This window comes from Andrena cerasifolii, chromosome 4, assembly GCF_050908995.1.
Source record: "Andrena cerasifolii isolate SP2316 chromosome 4, iyAndCera1_principal, whole genome shotgun sequence".
Taxonomy (NCBI): domain Eukaryota; kingdom Metazoa; phylum Arthropoda; class Insecta; order Hymenoptera; family Andrenidae; genus Andrena; species Andrena cerasifolii.
In genome coordinates this window covers 11,269,546-11,285,861 of record NC_135121.1, presented here as the reverse complement: position 1 = coordinate 11,285,861, position 16,316 = coordinate 11,269,546, and the positions used below count along the sequence as shown (strand labels likewise).

The 16,316-nt window shown below is 46.1% G+C and overlaps 1 protein-coding gene across 3 annotated transcripts in view; it reads right to left on the bottom strand.

Annotated features, from left to right (window-relative positions):
- The window catches only part of Pxb (putative Hedgehog signaling attenuator pxb), a 285,795-nt gene that overhangs the window by 203,523 nt on the left and 65,956 nt on the right, over nucleotides 1-16,316 (bottom strand). The window contains exon 1 of one of the 3 annotated variants that reach the window (XM_076810054.1): nucleotides 12,332-12,693. The exons of 1 other annotated variant lie outside the window; for it this stretch is intronic. Coding sequence is in view for 1 of the 2 variants with exons in the window: in XM_076810051.1 (XP_076666166.1) it covers nucleotides 12,332-12,369 (38 nt within the window). In the remaining variant the exon portion in view is untranslated. Of the gene's footprint in view, nucleotides 1-12,331; nucleotides 12,694-16,316 lie in introns of those variants that run through there. One more of the 3 variants, XM_076810051.1, reaches the window with a different exon arrangement.

The following is a 16,316-nucleotide window of genomic DNA, read 5'->3' as shown; positions in this document are numbered from 1 at the left end:
GGTAGGTGGTCCGCATTACCTGAGGGGCGGGAAGTAAGAGAGGGGTGGGTATTAAAGGCGATAAAACAATACTCCAAGTTTCGAGGCGGCAGCGTCCATTATTGCCGCCAAAACTTTGGTGTAACTGGAGCTCTTCAGCTCGGGGGTGAGGTCTAGCCTCCAGAGAGCAGCGGCTCGAGATCCGCGTTGCATTAAGGCATTCTCGAATAGCCTCTACTTTTATTGGGAACTTAATACCCGTCTATTTACCTCGACAGAGGGTTGGAGTGGGTCGAAATGGATGATCGATCCATCAGGTTAGCCGGATCGCTAAGCACACGCCAGTTTACAAACTCCGCCGACGGCTCGAGAATTCCGACCACAGGAAACGAAGTCTGTACAGGGCTCGCGCACAATGCACGTTCCAGAACCGATTAGTCTACGAACGAGCGACTACAGGTATATTGTGAATGGAGATTCAATGGACACAGGAGGATCAGTCTAATAACGTTCAAATGTGATATCTGTGGGCGATCAGAGCCGTCTTTAGATCTCTAGCTTGAAGACGACACGCGAAACATCGAGACACGGTCAAAGAGAATGTAACTTTGAAAGCACGGTAATGACTGCTACCGTTTCAGAAGGATACGCCAGCGAAGAAGCATAAAGGGAGTTATTATCGGTCGTGCTTTCCCCTTCGAAGGAGCGAAGCGAGAATCGAGATACCAGACAGCGCCGTTTCAAGGGACGAAGCCACCCTCTTCCGGTGTCGACCTCGAAGGGGTCTGACTTCGTTGCGTATTCGAGCCGTAGGACGAAGGCGAGGCCGTTAAAAGGGGGCAGAAACACCTTTTAATTCTCTGCGCTGAGACGCGCGTTATATTTTATCCGGAGCTGTTGTCGCTATCAATACCGTCGGGGTTCCTCCTGCCTCTCCTCTCCTCAAGCTTTACCCACTCCGCGATCAACCCTTATCTCGTCCTCCATATTTCCGTGCTCCTGTCCCTTTTTTTCCTTCGCGCTACCTCCCTCCCAACAGTCTATTTAATTTAAATAACTTTCAAAAGTTCCCCAAACCCCACAGATATCAGATTCTCCGTCGCGCATTTCTCCCCGCCCGCTTTCTTTTTCCCTTTCCCTTTCTCGTCCTTCCTACCTCGAGGACACTCGCCTCGCGGTCGACGCTTTGTTCGCCCTGACTTCGTCCCAGGCTCTTTGTTTCCGTCCTTGTTGTCTCTGTTCTGCATTTCTCGAGCTACCCGTCTTTCAACCTTGCCCTTCCCGGTCTGTTCCCCGATTTCGCTCTAAAATAATTCCACGGATAACGACTCTCCAACCCTGCGATGCGTCTTTTCACGTTAATCCTCGCTGGAAACCGGGGGGTGGGAAATTTGTCGCGTTTTGTTGTGCGCGTGGCATTAATATTTGATTCAAGGTGTCGGGACTGAAGTGCCCCTTGGAAGCGGAGGTATCGAAAGTGTACACGGTGTGGGGGAATTCTTGGGGTTTTAAATTGCGGGGGACCGCTTAATGTTTAATGGATTATTCACGGTCCCGAGTGCGAGCCACCCTGGATACTCATTCCTTACTCGCATCTTTCTTACGCGCACTGGCGGGTCAATAGCGACGGAGATACTCCAAAGAAATTGGCCCCCGTTGCTGCTCCGAGGCAAGGACAGATCGATCGATCATCGAAATTGACCGTGCAAGAATGTGGCCACGTCGATGGCGCGCACGTGAATGCAATATTGATCGCGTGGCCGTGGTGCGCTCGCGACCGGCCTTGACGAGGAAGTTCATCGTTGAAACGACGGAAAGCACAAAGTGCATCCGAGGAAAATTGCATTCCTTCGAATTCCCTTCCTGACCCACTCGAGAATCCACTGAGCGCCGGGCATCGTTGAAACGCTTTCCACACGCCTCGCTGCTCGCGCTTTTCCGCTAAGAGTCGATCTAAGATTTGAGAACGTGGCCCCGCTCCGGCGTCCTCGCTCGTGAAATTTCCTTCGCCGCGTCGGAAACGCGCGGAACAGATCAGCGCCCGGAGCCATTTTTCGCCCGGCGATCCCCTACCTAATTGGCTGGCGGTTGTTCGGAGGACGAAAATCGGACGGGGGCGCGTTTTCGATACAGGGAACGGCAGTTGTAACGGCTGCAAATTCATTCCCGCCAAGATACGATCGGAACAACTCGCGAATGGATAATTGAACGTTCGGCAAGTTTGCTCTGCCATTTCGAGCACCCTTTTAGTGGTTCCGCCTCGCTTCATCCCCCCCGGGTGGAGCGCGCTACATGAGCGAGCGAGTCACAAAGCCGCTATCTTTTCTGCCCACAAAAGCGCAAATGACACACGAGGCACATTCACGGTGCGCCGAGCGCGACGTTCATCGATCCCCGGGCTAATGACCTTGTTAAAGACACGAGGCTGTGCTACGAAACTGTTGCAAAATGGGTCTTGGCGTCTATGAATCGAATGGATACGAATACGAGCATTAATATCTCCTGGGCCGTGGCGAATGATTAGCTGATGCAAAGCAAATAGGAACCTTGGTTGAAATTCCGAAAGCCAAATGATTGCATACCGGCGGTACGTACGGCAATCAAAACGAGCGTTGCACCGTCACGGAGTAATTTGTTTATTATTATTATATACGGGTGGCCACCCTTTGGTAAAAGATAAAATATACAGGAGCGGAAGACGGAGATATGTACGAGTGACAAGATGTAGTATACGCGATTACAAGATTAATTAGACAGAGTTGCTGCGCATTAACGTTATCAACTTGTTTTTAAAAGATACGTTGGTGTTCGATGGTGACAGTTAGACTGGATTCGCGAGCAAAACAGAGCGAGCGGGTTAACACTAGGGTGAACCATTTTTGTCGACCATCAGATTCTTTTGGTCCCACCCCCACAAATATGACACTTGTTGTGACTAGGCTTTCCACATTGGGCGAGACGTCGTGAACGGATTAAAAGTGGTAAATGACACTGCTGAGCGTGGCGTTAAACTTATGGAAGAATATAACAAAATATTATCAAAAAATGAAGAGGAGAAACAATTTATACTGTAGAATGTGATGGAATATAAAACGAAGTATCCTGACCTCACAAAACAGAACTTATCTTTAATATAAAGAAACCTCTAATCAATACCTCCGTGGCTATTTGAATTTTTTAGACGCACTTAAGACTGTGTTTGTTAACACAGTCGCGTCTAGGGCAAGAATTACTCGGTCTTATCGAACGTCCACGAGCAGGTCTGGGACGAAAACACTTAAGGTATCCATAATTTAGAAATTTTCATGATAGCTTAAATTCAACGTGAGCGTATTAAGACGTTGTATTGGGAATTGAGACAGGATCTGCTGGGCCTTGCTGACGAGTCCACGAGCAGATCTGGGACGCAATACTTTCATGACATTTCTATTCGTAATTTACATAATAGCTATAATAACTTATTTTCAGTCTTAGAACTGATTTTCTTCTGTATAATGGAGCGTTATAATAAGAATAAGAAATGTTTAATATCTCCATCGTTTATGGATATATGAAAAAACTCTTCAGTCAAAAGTTGTAGTATATAAAGAGGTCAATATAATGGAAGAAAATTTTTTTTTTCAAGGTCACTCTTTCGTGTTCTGAAGGTCACGGAAGTTTTTTTTTTAACAATCGTATATGCTGTGTATGTATTCTTAAACAGAAAAAAAATAAAAGTTCAACGATATATCATGTATATTTATATCAAGGTTTAAAAAGTTAAAAAATTTCAAATTCGTGGCGCTTCGTTTTCCCGTGATCCAATCGGGCTGAAATTGTTTCCAGATCATTTTCCCAACAAGTGTCATATTTCTTGGGGCAAAAAAATCCCGCAAAATAATTTTCGTCAAGAGTATCTAAAGTCCACCCTAGTAAACACGTCCATCCTCCACAGCGATTAATTAGTGAAGCGGTAATATTAATTATCTACCAGTTACCCGGTATCCAGCAAGTTGGTGATCACCTCTGCCTTTCTGATACGAGAGCTACCTCCTTGAATTCCTTTCTGCACTCGAGCAGCCTCGAATACCTACCATACAAAATCTCGTAAATATTCCGCCCCGCCGTTTAAGTTAAATTAGTCGACAAAGCGTTAAATCGTGTTTTCAACGGCGGAATTTAAACCTCGAATTGGGCAGACGTTCGAAAGTAACCGTGCGCGATTTTAATTAAACGCAACGAAATAAATTGCGCTAGAAAAAAGTGGCAGCTGCGCGGGTGTGGGTCCTCTGCGGAATTAGAATTGGAGAGCAAGGGAATTCTCCGCGGTACCGAGTAGTCTGAAATCGTGTTATCTGTTTCGGTTCGCAGCGATTCCGCCGGGAAAGTAAGTGATCGAGTGCGGCGTGGGTGATTTGCGCGTGCAACGGCACGCGACTATCAGGTGAGGGGTGGAGAAACAACTTCAGGTGCGCTACTAACAAACTTTACGGCCGAGTTTCCGGCTCGCCGCAAAATTCACTTCGTTCTGCTGGTACGCGGGCAACGCGTGCGACCGAAACGCTCTGTTGTCCCATCGTTCGAATTCTCTGTGTGTTTTTTAAACTAGCGCCATGCAGTTGTCCCCGTCCCGTCGATTTTCGTTACGCTCCCACGAAACTGTCCCAGCAACGCCAACATCGAACTCGACTGGACGTCCCCTATCGATGCCAAAGCTCCGAACGTCCTCTTGTCGGAAGATCGGATCCTGTTCTCGGTCACGGGTCGCCGGACGGCTCAAAGAACAACTTGGTCCAGGTGTTTGAGAGTTCGCACGGAAGGATCGATCAAACGCGACCGCGGAGCGAATAAAGCCGGCAGCGTGCTAAAGGGTGCCCTTGGCCCTTTTGTCGCGCCAACCCAGAGAGACATCAAGGAGACGTCCTCTGTGATCTTGCGCGGCAAAGGTCGATAAATAGAGGGGGACGGGGCGAAAGTTAGGGTATCGTGAAACTGGAGAAAGATGAAGCGGCAGGCGTCGAGCTCGCGTTACCCCCCCGGATCATCTACCCCACGATCCGGAGCCAGTAATTAGAAGCTGCCCGCAGAATCATGCCGGACGATGGATTTCGCAAATATTTAATATCCACGCGCGAGCGATTCAATGAGCAAACAAACCCGCGGCAGTTATAGGTTTGCGATTTCCCGAAGCCTCGGAGGAATTCCGATAAAATTTAAATGGAAATTTTATCAGACATCCCCCAGGTACCGGCGAAAAACTGCGCAGAATAGGGGGCGGAGAAAGAGCAGCGAGGCGAATGGCGTGCGAAGAGCGAAAGCGCGCAACTTGCCCGGCTGCCAAACAATGAGGGAGCAGAATTTCGCGGCGGAGTTTGATGAATCGAAAGAGGCAGACGGACGGAAGGAAAAGCGGGGGGAGGAGGAACGGGCAAGGATGAAGAGGTACAACGGCAGTTAGCCTACTATCTAGCGTGTTTATGGTAATTCGGGCCATCCCGCTGACCCAGGAGTAGCATGCATATACATCAGCCTCACTTTGACGCCGATCCATCCAGTCACTCTCCAGCGACCAGACCCTCTTGCACCCTCTATATTCTCTCCGGAGACCAAACAGTGCCTGGCACGCCCATGTCTACCCCATGCTACCCTTTACCCTTCCTTCCTTTTCGCCCTTTCGCTCTGTCGTTCCCTTAGCCGCACTCTTCCGATCCTACACCACTCCCTGCTTTGGCCCTCTCGAGCGCGACACGACGAAGAGCCACGCAATTTGCTTGCCGGCCGATGCCTCCATTGGTCAGATAAAGAGACCTCGCGGGAACAAATGGTGGAGCAGGGGTAGGTACATTCAGAATTTTCCTGTGATTTCGTCGTTTCCACGCGAGAAGTTTCCCTTGGACGTCGGGACCCTGTCACCAGAAGACGGCGGAGAAATTTTCGAAGATCCATTCGAGCGGTTCGGTTCCGCCCGACCTACGAGGGAATCGTTGGGCGTCGAAGGGGGTGAGCGATCGATAGAACGTTCGAGGGCGATTCCGGAAAGAGCGTTTCTCATCGGGAAGTCATGGTCTTCACGGGTGAATACGAAATGTCCAGTATTTTCTTGTTCGACGGATGTGACCAGGCCCGCCCCTCCCGCCCGTGCGCAATTCAGGGGGTCCGGCGAATTGAAGCCACCAGGGGTGGAACGGCGGCCGGAGGAAGCGATTCTGACGTTCGTTTTGCCGGCGGGTTTATCGATGCGTTATTTCGCAAATGGCTCGCCATTTGTCGTGTGACGCTCGGACCTCGTCGCCACGTTATATCACGCATGGCTTGGGCCGGGCTGCCCATTCACCGTGCATGTTTTCTCTTTTTCGTCGCCGTTCCGCACACGCGTTTCCTCTTTAGCGCACACGCTTTCCCGATTGCACAAGCTTACGCCGCGATTTTACGCGATGAATTACGCCCGCGATCGTGTCGGCTCGCCCACCCACCTACCCTTCGCGGATAATGTCGAAAAATTCCTGCTCATTTTCAGGTTCGCCCGATTCCACGCGCCAGTTGTCTGTGGATTTTCAATCAAACAAAAATACGAAGAATTCCCGCGTTGCCCACGTGTTACCGATAATTGGTTCAGCACAAAATTCCATTATCGCGTAATATCTGTCGAGCCATGTGTAACTAAGCTCGAAATCTATCTTCCTGCTGTGGGGTCTCATCGTTTTACTGCCCGGTCTCGGTGCTCCAGCACATTTACGCGCAGTTCGCGCGCTGCGCTTTACGCCCCGCGCTTTTAACACACCCTTCGGCGCGTCGTCTCATCAGCCATGAAAATTTCCGTGGAATAGCGCTCGTTCTCGCGCGGTTTATTGTCCATTTCATTACCCCTGATTAAAGGGGGAACATACGGAATACTTGACACCGTTCTTCTTTTCGCGCAAGTTTCCTATTTCTTTCAAATCACCAATTTGTCGGATTGTAATCCTGCTCATTATCGCATTAATTCGTGCCACTCTCTCCCTGTTAATCATTCAGCTCGTATCGTCAACGTTGCTCTCTTGGCCACAATTAGGGTAGGTGTACCGTTTGTGGCCAATGCACTGTTTTTGGCCATGTGCATAATTATCTTATTCTTAAACTGCTTGCAGATCATTATTATGTGGAGAATTTCACATCATAAATATTTTGTTTAGTATACCGCCAGATATGTAAGGTTATATTTATTGCTTACGCGAAAAAAATATTATATTTTTTTAAGAAGTGGCCAAAACTGGTACAATACCTTAAAGTGGCCACAAATGGTGCATCTACCCTACCTATTTTCAGTAATAAAATACGAGGAATCGAATTACAATTTTAACGTTCGAGATATTTGCTAGAACCAACGGACCCCGATTGTGCAATCCGAATTTCAACCACTCTATTTGTAACGGTAGATTATTTGGAAGTACTGCAACGGCGAAGTAACCCGAAAGCGTAGGGAAATCGTGAAAAAAATGTTTGCCCCGTGGCCGTGCGGACGCACGCCGCCGACGGGAAAAGTCAAAACAAACAGCAGAAACGCGCGTACGTTTGCAAAAATTTTCAGTTTACGAGAGACCACCGCGTTGAATGTGGAGAGCCGCAAAGCGCGAGTGGGACCTGCCATGGAAATTGGTAGGTCAAAGGTTGCTTTAGTGGAGCGGTTGCTTATGCGAGAGGATGCGCGAGGAAACTTTTCAACCGTGTACACGCTGTAAACAGCTTAAAGTAGCCACCACGGGATATGCTAGAGAGGAACGCGCGAGCGAGCTCTGCTTTTCGTTAACAAGAGAATTAGCCATTAGCGGCCGTTTCTCAAGAACACCGCGCAACCCCGAGTGAAAGACTAAGCAGTTACCACTGCTCGATAATTGCGAAACATCCGGTTCCCTCGCACAAAATTCGCGTGAGCGATGTCGGAATCGCGTGCCCGCCGACGTTACGTTCGCGAAATCTTTCCGAAGAATGATACCTTGCTCGCTGCGCCGCTCTATTGCCTCGAAAGAAGCTGAGAGCCAACCCGAAAAACGACAATTTCCGAACTTAAACCCGTGCACTCGGATCGTTCTTCATCCATTCGGTGCCACGCGAGGATGTAATACGAGGACGCAAAACACTCGTGGAGCATCGAAGAGAGTCTGAAGATGAAGAAAGGAACGACTGAAATCTCTGGGGGAGCAATCTTGTAATAAGCGATGCCATGCCGCGATCTACGGCGCGTACATTTGTTCTTCGTGAGTGTCGCGAGGGTTTATGCCGGATAAGCTGATTGGCGAACAGAAGGAAGGTGTGTCCACCTCTGGATCGAAGAGTTATCAAGATCGAACGACGCGGCGGTCAGGGAAGCGAGCGCGTCTTCGTGAAACAAAGCGACGGGGAAAATTGATGCCCTCCAGGGCCCAAGAATTCGACGAATCTTTCGGCCCGTCGAGGACGGAGCAAACAATTAAACGACGGCTTGCTGAATAATTCAGCGTTTTGGTAATCGCTTTTAAGAGCGTCGAGACTACTCGCGTGCCGACGAGTCGCTAGAGGGCTGGAGCGCCGCGACGCTCCGCGCATGCTTCTCCTCTCCTTGCATAATTACGTGGTTGTAAAATTCGCGTGGCTCGGGCCACTCGACAGGTGAAAAAGAGACCTGGCCCTGTCGAGATCGAGCCACATCCATATACACACGGTGGCGGTTTTAATTGCTCCCTCTTCCCGCGGCTGAGTCACAAAAAGCTACCTCCACTTTGTCGCTCGCGCGCGAACGCGAGAGAGGCGCTGCTTTCGGATAGAAAATTCGCGAGACGAAAGACGAACGGGGTGAATGAAAGGGAAAGGAGAGAGAGAGAGAGAGATAGAAAAGGGAGGGGGACGAAAAGTCGTGGTCGGCGGTGGTCGTGACCGAGGTCGAGCCAAAATGCAAAGCCGGTAATCTGATTTGGCGGCTCGCAGAAGGCAGCGTACCCTCTAGCCCCTAGTAGCTTTACCCCGATGGTATGCGGATTCCCGTCAATTATACATTATAAACAGTCATAAATATGCAAATTCTGCGACGGCGGAGAGGCCACGGGGTTGGGGAGGAGAGAAGCACCGGCGTGCGTGAGCGAAAGCACGGTTACGCGATTGCCGGGACCTGCGAGCATCTCCCACGCGGATTTCCACCTTCCCCTTACGCCAGGCAAACGCAATCTCTGCCCATTTTACGGCGCAATTGCGCGCAGGGATAGATTTTGCCCGCTCTGTTTTCGCCCCCCCCCCCTTCGATCTGTCTGCGGCGAGAATGTTCCGCCCAACTCTATAACTGTGAAGTTGTAGCTCGTTCGAAAGCCGGAAAAAGCTTACGAGCATAGTTCTAAAATACTCTGTGTAAGGGTTGAAGGACCTCGAAACAGACATTACAACGGCAACGTGAAGAATTGTGCGAGGTATCAACGGCGTTCCGCAGTGGAGGGTGAAGTAAACTGGTGTAAGGAATGCCCGCAGTGAACAACTTTTAAGAACACGATTCCACGCAGTGTAGGGTAAGCAGACCAGTAGATGGACGGGGCCCGTAGATGGACGAATCGTTGGTTAATCGTTAATACTGAGAGAACTAGAGTTTTAATCTATAGTATTGGTTTTTTATTTTGTAGAGAAAACGTTTGTTGTTTTATAAAACATTAATATATTTATTGAAATTTTCTTTTGTATGAAATATTCTTTAGTAGCCATTGCTCAGCGTATTCGTGCCTTCAAGTTAATAAAATACGTGTTTGGACGTATTGTAAAGAGGTATGTAATAGATGATTGTATTGCCATATTAATAATTTATAAATAAACGTGTAAACAAAGAAAAATAAAACGATAGAACTTATAAAAATGACTGTCCATGTACTGGTATGGATTTTATAAACTAATCCCAGTAGATGGATAGAATAGAATTGAACCTTTTGAAGCCGTTTTTTTTTAATAAACAAAAAGTTTACACATTTAATTCTATGTAGGTACTTTATTTTTCTTTTAATTTAGATGGCAAGCAACAAAAAAGATATACCTTATATCAATATACACATAATGATGTACGTAGATAGAGCCTCAGAAAATATTAGAAGAGGAATGAGTGTAGGAAAAGCAGTCAAAGCATATAGAATTTGTAAATCAACATTGCATGCGAAATTATCAGGGAAGGCTCCCGACATTATAAAATGGATCCAAAACTTATTTTAACCGTAGGCGAAGAAAACCGCTTAAAGCAGTGGATTTTAAATAAAGCCAGGCTGGGTTTTCCCCTGCATCCTGACGAAGGGAAAATGATAAGAAATTTCACAAAGAAAATCCAGTACTGCAAATAAAGTTTGTAATCCGTTAATACTACAAGAAACAAATCTAAACAGCGAAGAAGATGGAAATTTCACTGGATTTAATAGTTGCATCTGTTAAAGAAACTAGTCAAATTTTATAATTCCCTGTTAAATTATGTTATTGCTTAGAATAAATGAAAGAAAGTAATAAATTATATAAGCATACAATATTTCTTTCCCCGTTGCAATGTTTTGGCTAGACTGAAGAAACCAGAAATTTTATGTTAGAATGTGTGACATGTAAAAAGAAGCTTATCACATTCGTAAGGACATCATTTTCTTAGTTTATTTAATTATATAATAAAGACATACTTCTGATAAATTAAAACAAAATTAAAAACACTTTTTTTCATAACAAAAAATTAACTACATGGATCATAGAATATCAAAAAGAACTATATGGATATATATATTTTTACTTTGTGCCACTACGAAAATGTTAAAAAGGTTACGTGTGAAATCGGGACAGTCCTACATGATCCAGGACGTCTGATCACTTTAGGATAGATATAACCTCACTTTATTTGCACTCTGGGCCCATAACCTGTTGCACAGTTTTCGGACAATGAAGACTGCATACGTTTTTAATTTTGATGAAATAAACTATATTTTAACAAAAAATGCCTTAATCTAGGTCACTACTATAGCTAATAAGCCTTTTATACGTCTAGCCAGACACCCGTCCATCTATTGGTTCTAAACTGTCCATCTACTAGCCCTATAGTCCATCTACTGTTGATACGGGCTATGAGTAGAATTTTCATCATTTTATGCTTAAATACATTAATTTTTTTACTTACAGTAATTTTTTTCTTTATATACGTTTTTACGCGAAAAGCTTTTGATTTTTTTTTCTAATACAACAGATATTTCTAACAAAAACCATCAGAATCCGCTAAATCGTCCATCTACTGGCCTGCTTACCCTGCCGAGATCATTTTGCCCGATAATCGAAACACCTTCGATGGCCCTTGAACGCTACACGCACGCTCACGCACTCTCTCGCGCCCTCCTCGTTTCCCGCAGTAATTACAACGGATATTAGTTGCTCGTGGCTGCTTTCTACCAAGAGTAATTGTGACCGTCCCCTGTGTATACCCGCGCAACTCCTAAGCGTCTAATCGGGTTCTGGGAAATTACCGCGTTCGAAAAAGGAGCCGTAATCGCGCGACGATTACCCGGGCTGCATCTGCTCCGATCGATGTAATCGAAAAGTATCGAAATTGCACGAGACGCCGAGCAAACTTCGCGTCGGTCGCGGAAATGAGGAATGTCCCCCTGCAGAATTATAAAGAATACTTTTTCACGAATATCCCCCGTGTGGAATGTGGATGGAGCGGTGAAATAGTCGAGGCTCGTAATTTTGCATTTATACGCGTACATATGGGTCACAGAGCTATCAAGAGCGGAATATTTTCATGCAAATCTGCCTGAACTGCACTCGCCAATATGGCGTTTCTTATGCGCGCAGGAATTTCATGACGGACCACCGTTAGCCGGCAAAAACAATTTCTACGTACGATAAAACGTATCGGCTGGGAATCATGGGAATTCATGGCCAGTTGCAGCCAGTTCACCGATTCAAGATCGGCCGCATCGACGCGAGCTGTGTGTGTACGCGTCGCGGCCCATTGCACCGAATGCAGTTTCGTGCCGACGTACACGGGAGCAAAGGGGGAGTTTCGCGGTGGGTAATGCGAAATACTCGAATTACATGCCACGAATGGATCCATTACCCACGCTCGTTTTCGTGTACATCGGACCAGAGGATGAAAGTCTAGTGGCAGATATCACGACGAGCACGCGATCCTTGACTTTCCACCTGCTATTTACCCCGGGAATTACGCTCAAGAGAATACTGGCATTACTTTTATCGGCTTCGTGGCCAGTGTCACGATAGCGTGCTTATTCTTTCCGCTCTAATCTCTCGTTTCGTCTCACCGAGAGAGCTGGCCCGAAGGTAGCGCCGCCACGTTCAATAACACCACGGGGTCGTAAGAAAGTCCGAACTAGGCGACGTGTAGATCGATGGATATTCGACTTACCGAAAAATTGACGCTGCCTTCGCTTGTCCCGAGTTCATCGTACTGTCCGTCGTCTGCCCGAGTGCTAGCCTTCTCCAACGGTCATCCTTTCATGGTAATCCAACAGTATTTTCACGCAAGACACCTATTTTTCACGCGCGAAGTCACATTGCGACCGAACGATCGAACACACGCCATGGGAATGCCACGCTGTTACTTGGGATTGTTAATTGCCGGGGGGGGCGCGAGGTGGCGCGAATCGGAACTCGAAGGAACAAGTGTCGCCGCGTCTGCTTACTTCGGGAAGAGTCGTGCGCGATCTACTTCTATCTGGGAAGAAACTTTCATGGTTAATTGAAGCATCACAGCGAACGCGAGCCGTACGTTTCGAGTGTCGTGTTTCTGGCGAATGAGCCGCAAAGCATTAGGCAGCAAACGCGTGCATAAACAAATGCGGATGAGTGGTCGTGCGAGCACGGGTTGGCGCTATGTGTTTACAATCCATCGTGGCCCTTGGAATCGGTTGGAGGTGACAGGAAACGAGAGGTGCCGCGTTCGCATTCCTGCCGATCCGCCCCGACCCCTTCCCTCCGATTCGTGTCCATGCGCGTCCGCTCACGCTTGTCCAGTTTGGTGGCCATTTTGGGCAATTGTTCGCGGTTGCGCCAGCCGGGGATAAATCATAATATCCAGGCATCCCGTGTCATTCGCGTGAGTAAATAGTAATTACACGTAATAACATTATGATCCCAGCGAACGTTGCATTATAAAACGCTCGCTCGGAGAGCACGGATAATAGTTTCCAAAGGTCCTTGCTCGTGTTCACAACGACACGTCGTCGTTTATAGTTCCCTTGGCGCCATTGTGCTAACGCCGCGATCCCAACTGCTAGGTTTTATAAATAGGCACGACTATAAATCTGAGTTTCATTTAAAAGATAGTAGTCTTATCGTTGATTCATTGCGGAATGCTCATCCGGATCGTGTTTTTTTTTTGTAAACATGACCAAGCAGCCCGGAATCAAGTAGCTCGACAACGTATTCCGCATACGAGCCCTATTACCGATAATACGTGATATATTTCGTTCGATACTTTGCCTTTTCGTGTATCGTGTCGCGGTTACGGTTTTACATTTCCTTTCGTGCCATATCGGCGAATAAATTCAAAGGCCGAGGGTCCATGGCAGAGTTAGACATTCGAATATATGTATATTAGGGGGGGCTCTTATTTACTCTTGGTAAAATTTTTTCAAGATTTTCTTCGGGACAGCCTCCGGAATAGTTCCAAATAATAAAAAAAAACTATCTTTGTAAAGTTTGAGCCCGCCAGGATAACGGGAAAAGGTGCCCCTGGCCTCTTAAATATTTAAATAATTATTTAACAGCTCACAAAGTCGATTTTATATAATATCCTCCAAGTTATTGATTAAATAAAAAAATATATTAAAGAAAAAGCTGTAGATCCGGATAAGGAGCATCTTTTATGTTCTATTACTTTTTCTCGTTCGACAAACGGTTTTCGAAAAAAGTCGAAATAAACTAAAAAAAAAAACTTTTTTTCTCAAATTTTGAAAGTTTAAATGCTTCTCGAACACTTTTTAATTCTGAAGGCGAACAAAAAAATGGAATTTTTATTTTCAAGAACAAATTTTAAACAGTAAAGGGGGAGGGGGCACATGCCGAAATATCCACAACAGATAACAAATTTCATCTCATATTTTCAGTGTTTGTTAGACAGGAATGTTTCCTGAAAAATTGGGACCGAAATTCGCAAAAATATCGAAGACATAGACATCAGATATAGACATCGAAACTAATAAAAGAGGCCCCTTTTTGAGTCTAAGGTGCCCGGTTACCTTAATTATACAGCTGATCTCATAAATAGAGCCATGGATGCGGCCAACCAGTATTCATTCCGGAATAAAGTGCTCAGTCAATTTTCCGTATGACTTTCCCCGGCGCAAATGCATATTACAACTATGTTACTAGATTGACTCATATATCGCTTCATAGTAGTTCCCATGATCTCGTATACTGAAGAGATTTCTGTTGAAATAATAATAGTAATAATAATAATAATAATAATAATAAGAATAATACTGATTTCTCTTTGAAGTCCCATTTTATTTGCACTAGCATGGATGTGCTTGTTCATGATGTTAATATAAACTCTATGCTTCATACTACCATCGATAAAATGTAGAGATTCCACTCCAACGGCATTCATATAGCCCCAGCCAAATGCAGAACCCCCGCAGTATTTCATCGTACGTCGGGAATTTTCTTTTCTGATCTCTATTTTTTTTTTGTCCATACAGTGAAGTGTGTTTTGGACCCAAATATTTCGAATTTGTTCGCGTTAGTGAATTTCTTCAGAGAAGACCGCTAAAGTCATCGATGGAAACATGGTAAGGTATATTTTTTAAGCATGTATAACAGTGTCAGTTGCTTTTAAACTTATTATCGTTTCGTTCCAGGTCCAGCGGCGAGGTCATGCTGGAATATTGCATGGTAAGTACTGATTAAGACAGAATTATTATTGTAAATATATGTAAATTCAAGTAAAAAAGTTGTCAAAACGTAAAGTAGTCAAAAGTTGGGGAAATGTAGACGAACATGTGAGAGCCTAAATTGTTTGTCTGCACATGTACTTCCGAAAAGAATTTGGCATTTTGAAAAATTCAAAATGGCGGACCAAAAATAAGAAAAATTTTCCATTTTTATGTAACTGCACGTACGGGTTCTTTGGGTCTCTCTTTACGAATCCCCTGTCAGATACGTTAATAGTACATTACCTACCGGTACATCTATTACAAACAATTATATTAGGTTGTTACGAAATAATGATAGCATGTTTTAATTTGAATGTAGGAAAATAGGGACGGTACAAAGTAAATGATAAAACTTCAGTTTTCTCAGTTGTTTTAAAATGCTAGATAGGACATTTTAACTAAAGGGCAGAATATGTATTATAAATACGGAAAGCGCCGATGCATTGTAGGAGCTCGCACGCGGGTGGAGCTCGAGCTCCAGCTGAAAGACGGAGCGAGACAAAGTATCATGCTTTCTCTCTTTCGTACTCGACGGCAGCTTCGTGTCGACTCTTTCGTTTCCTCTCGTTCGCTCATAGGGTTTTCTCACTCTCGCCCGAAGGATTCCAAGAAATGGTGGGGATAGTCGCCGAGCTCCTAACGCATAGTAGAAACGGGCTAGTAACGAGTATTTACTGAACCTACGTCATGAAATTTCATTCGAATGGATTTTCTGATACGAAGGGAAATAAAAATGCATTCGTTACTTGTTTCACCTTAAAGATCGAAATTCATTATTTACGAATGAATGTCCCAGATATACCTGTTCGTCATTTGAGATAAAGGTTGCCCAACGCCGAAGTGAAGTGATAGGGGGCGTTAGTACGCCGTTCGCCGTCAAAAATCATTCGTGCCATTCAAAGCGGTTCCCCATCGCGTCCGTGTAGCCCGATTAATTTCGACAGGTGTCAGATCCCCATCCTGCCCACCGACAGATATCAAAATAGCCCAAGTTCGGTCCGTAACGTATCTATCGTTGTCAGTGGCGTGACATCGGTCGTTCATATCCGGCGTCAAACGGCGCGGAACGCCCCGAAGGCATCGGCCTCTGTTCAGGATATTGAGTCCGCTAATAACGCGCCTCCCTCGAAAAACCCTTTGGTCTCCCTGCCGATCGCGTGTCGACTTAAACACACGTGGAAAAAATTCGTGGCTCGTCCGACGGCCGACCGGTCGGGCTGCGAAATTGCGACGACTGGACCGGAGCCAATGTAACCGCTCCTCCTCCTTCGGCACACACCCCGTATACACACAGAGGGGGGCAGTAACAGTGTCGTTCCGATTGAAAACCACGAGAAGGCACGTTCCAGGTGGGGGCAATTATCGCAATTATCCACGGGTGAGATCGCTAGAAACAGAGCCTCCCCTGAAATTAGTTGGCCCCCGCGGCCCGCAGTGCCCTCGATGAATCATCGT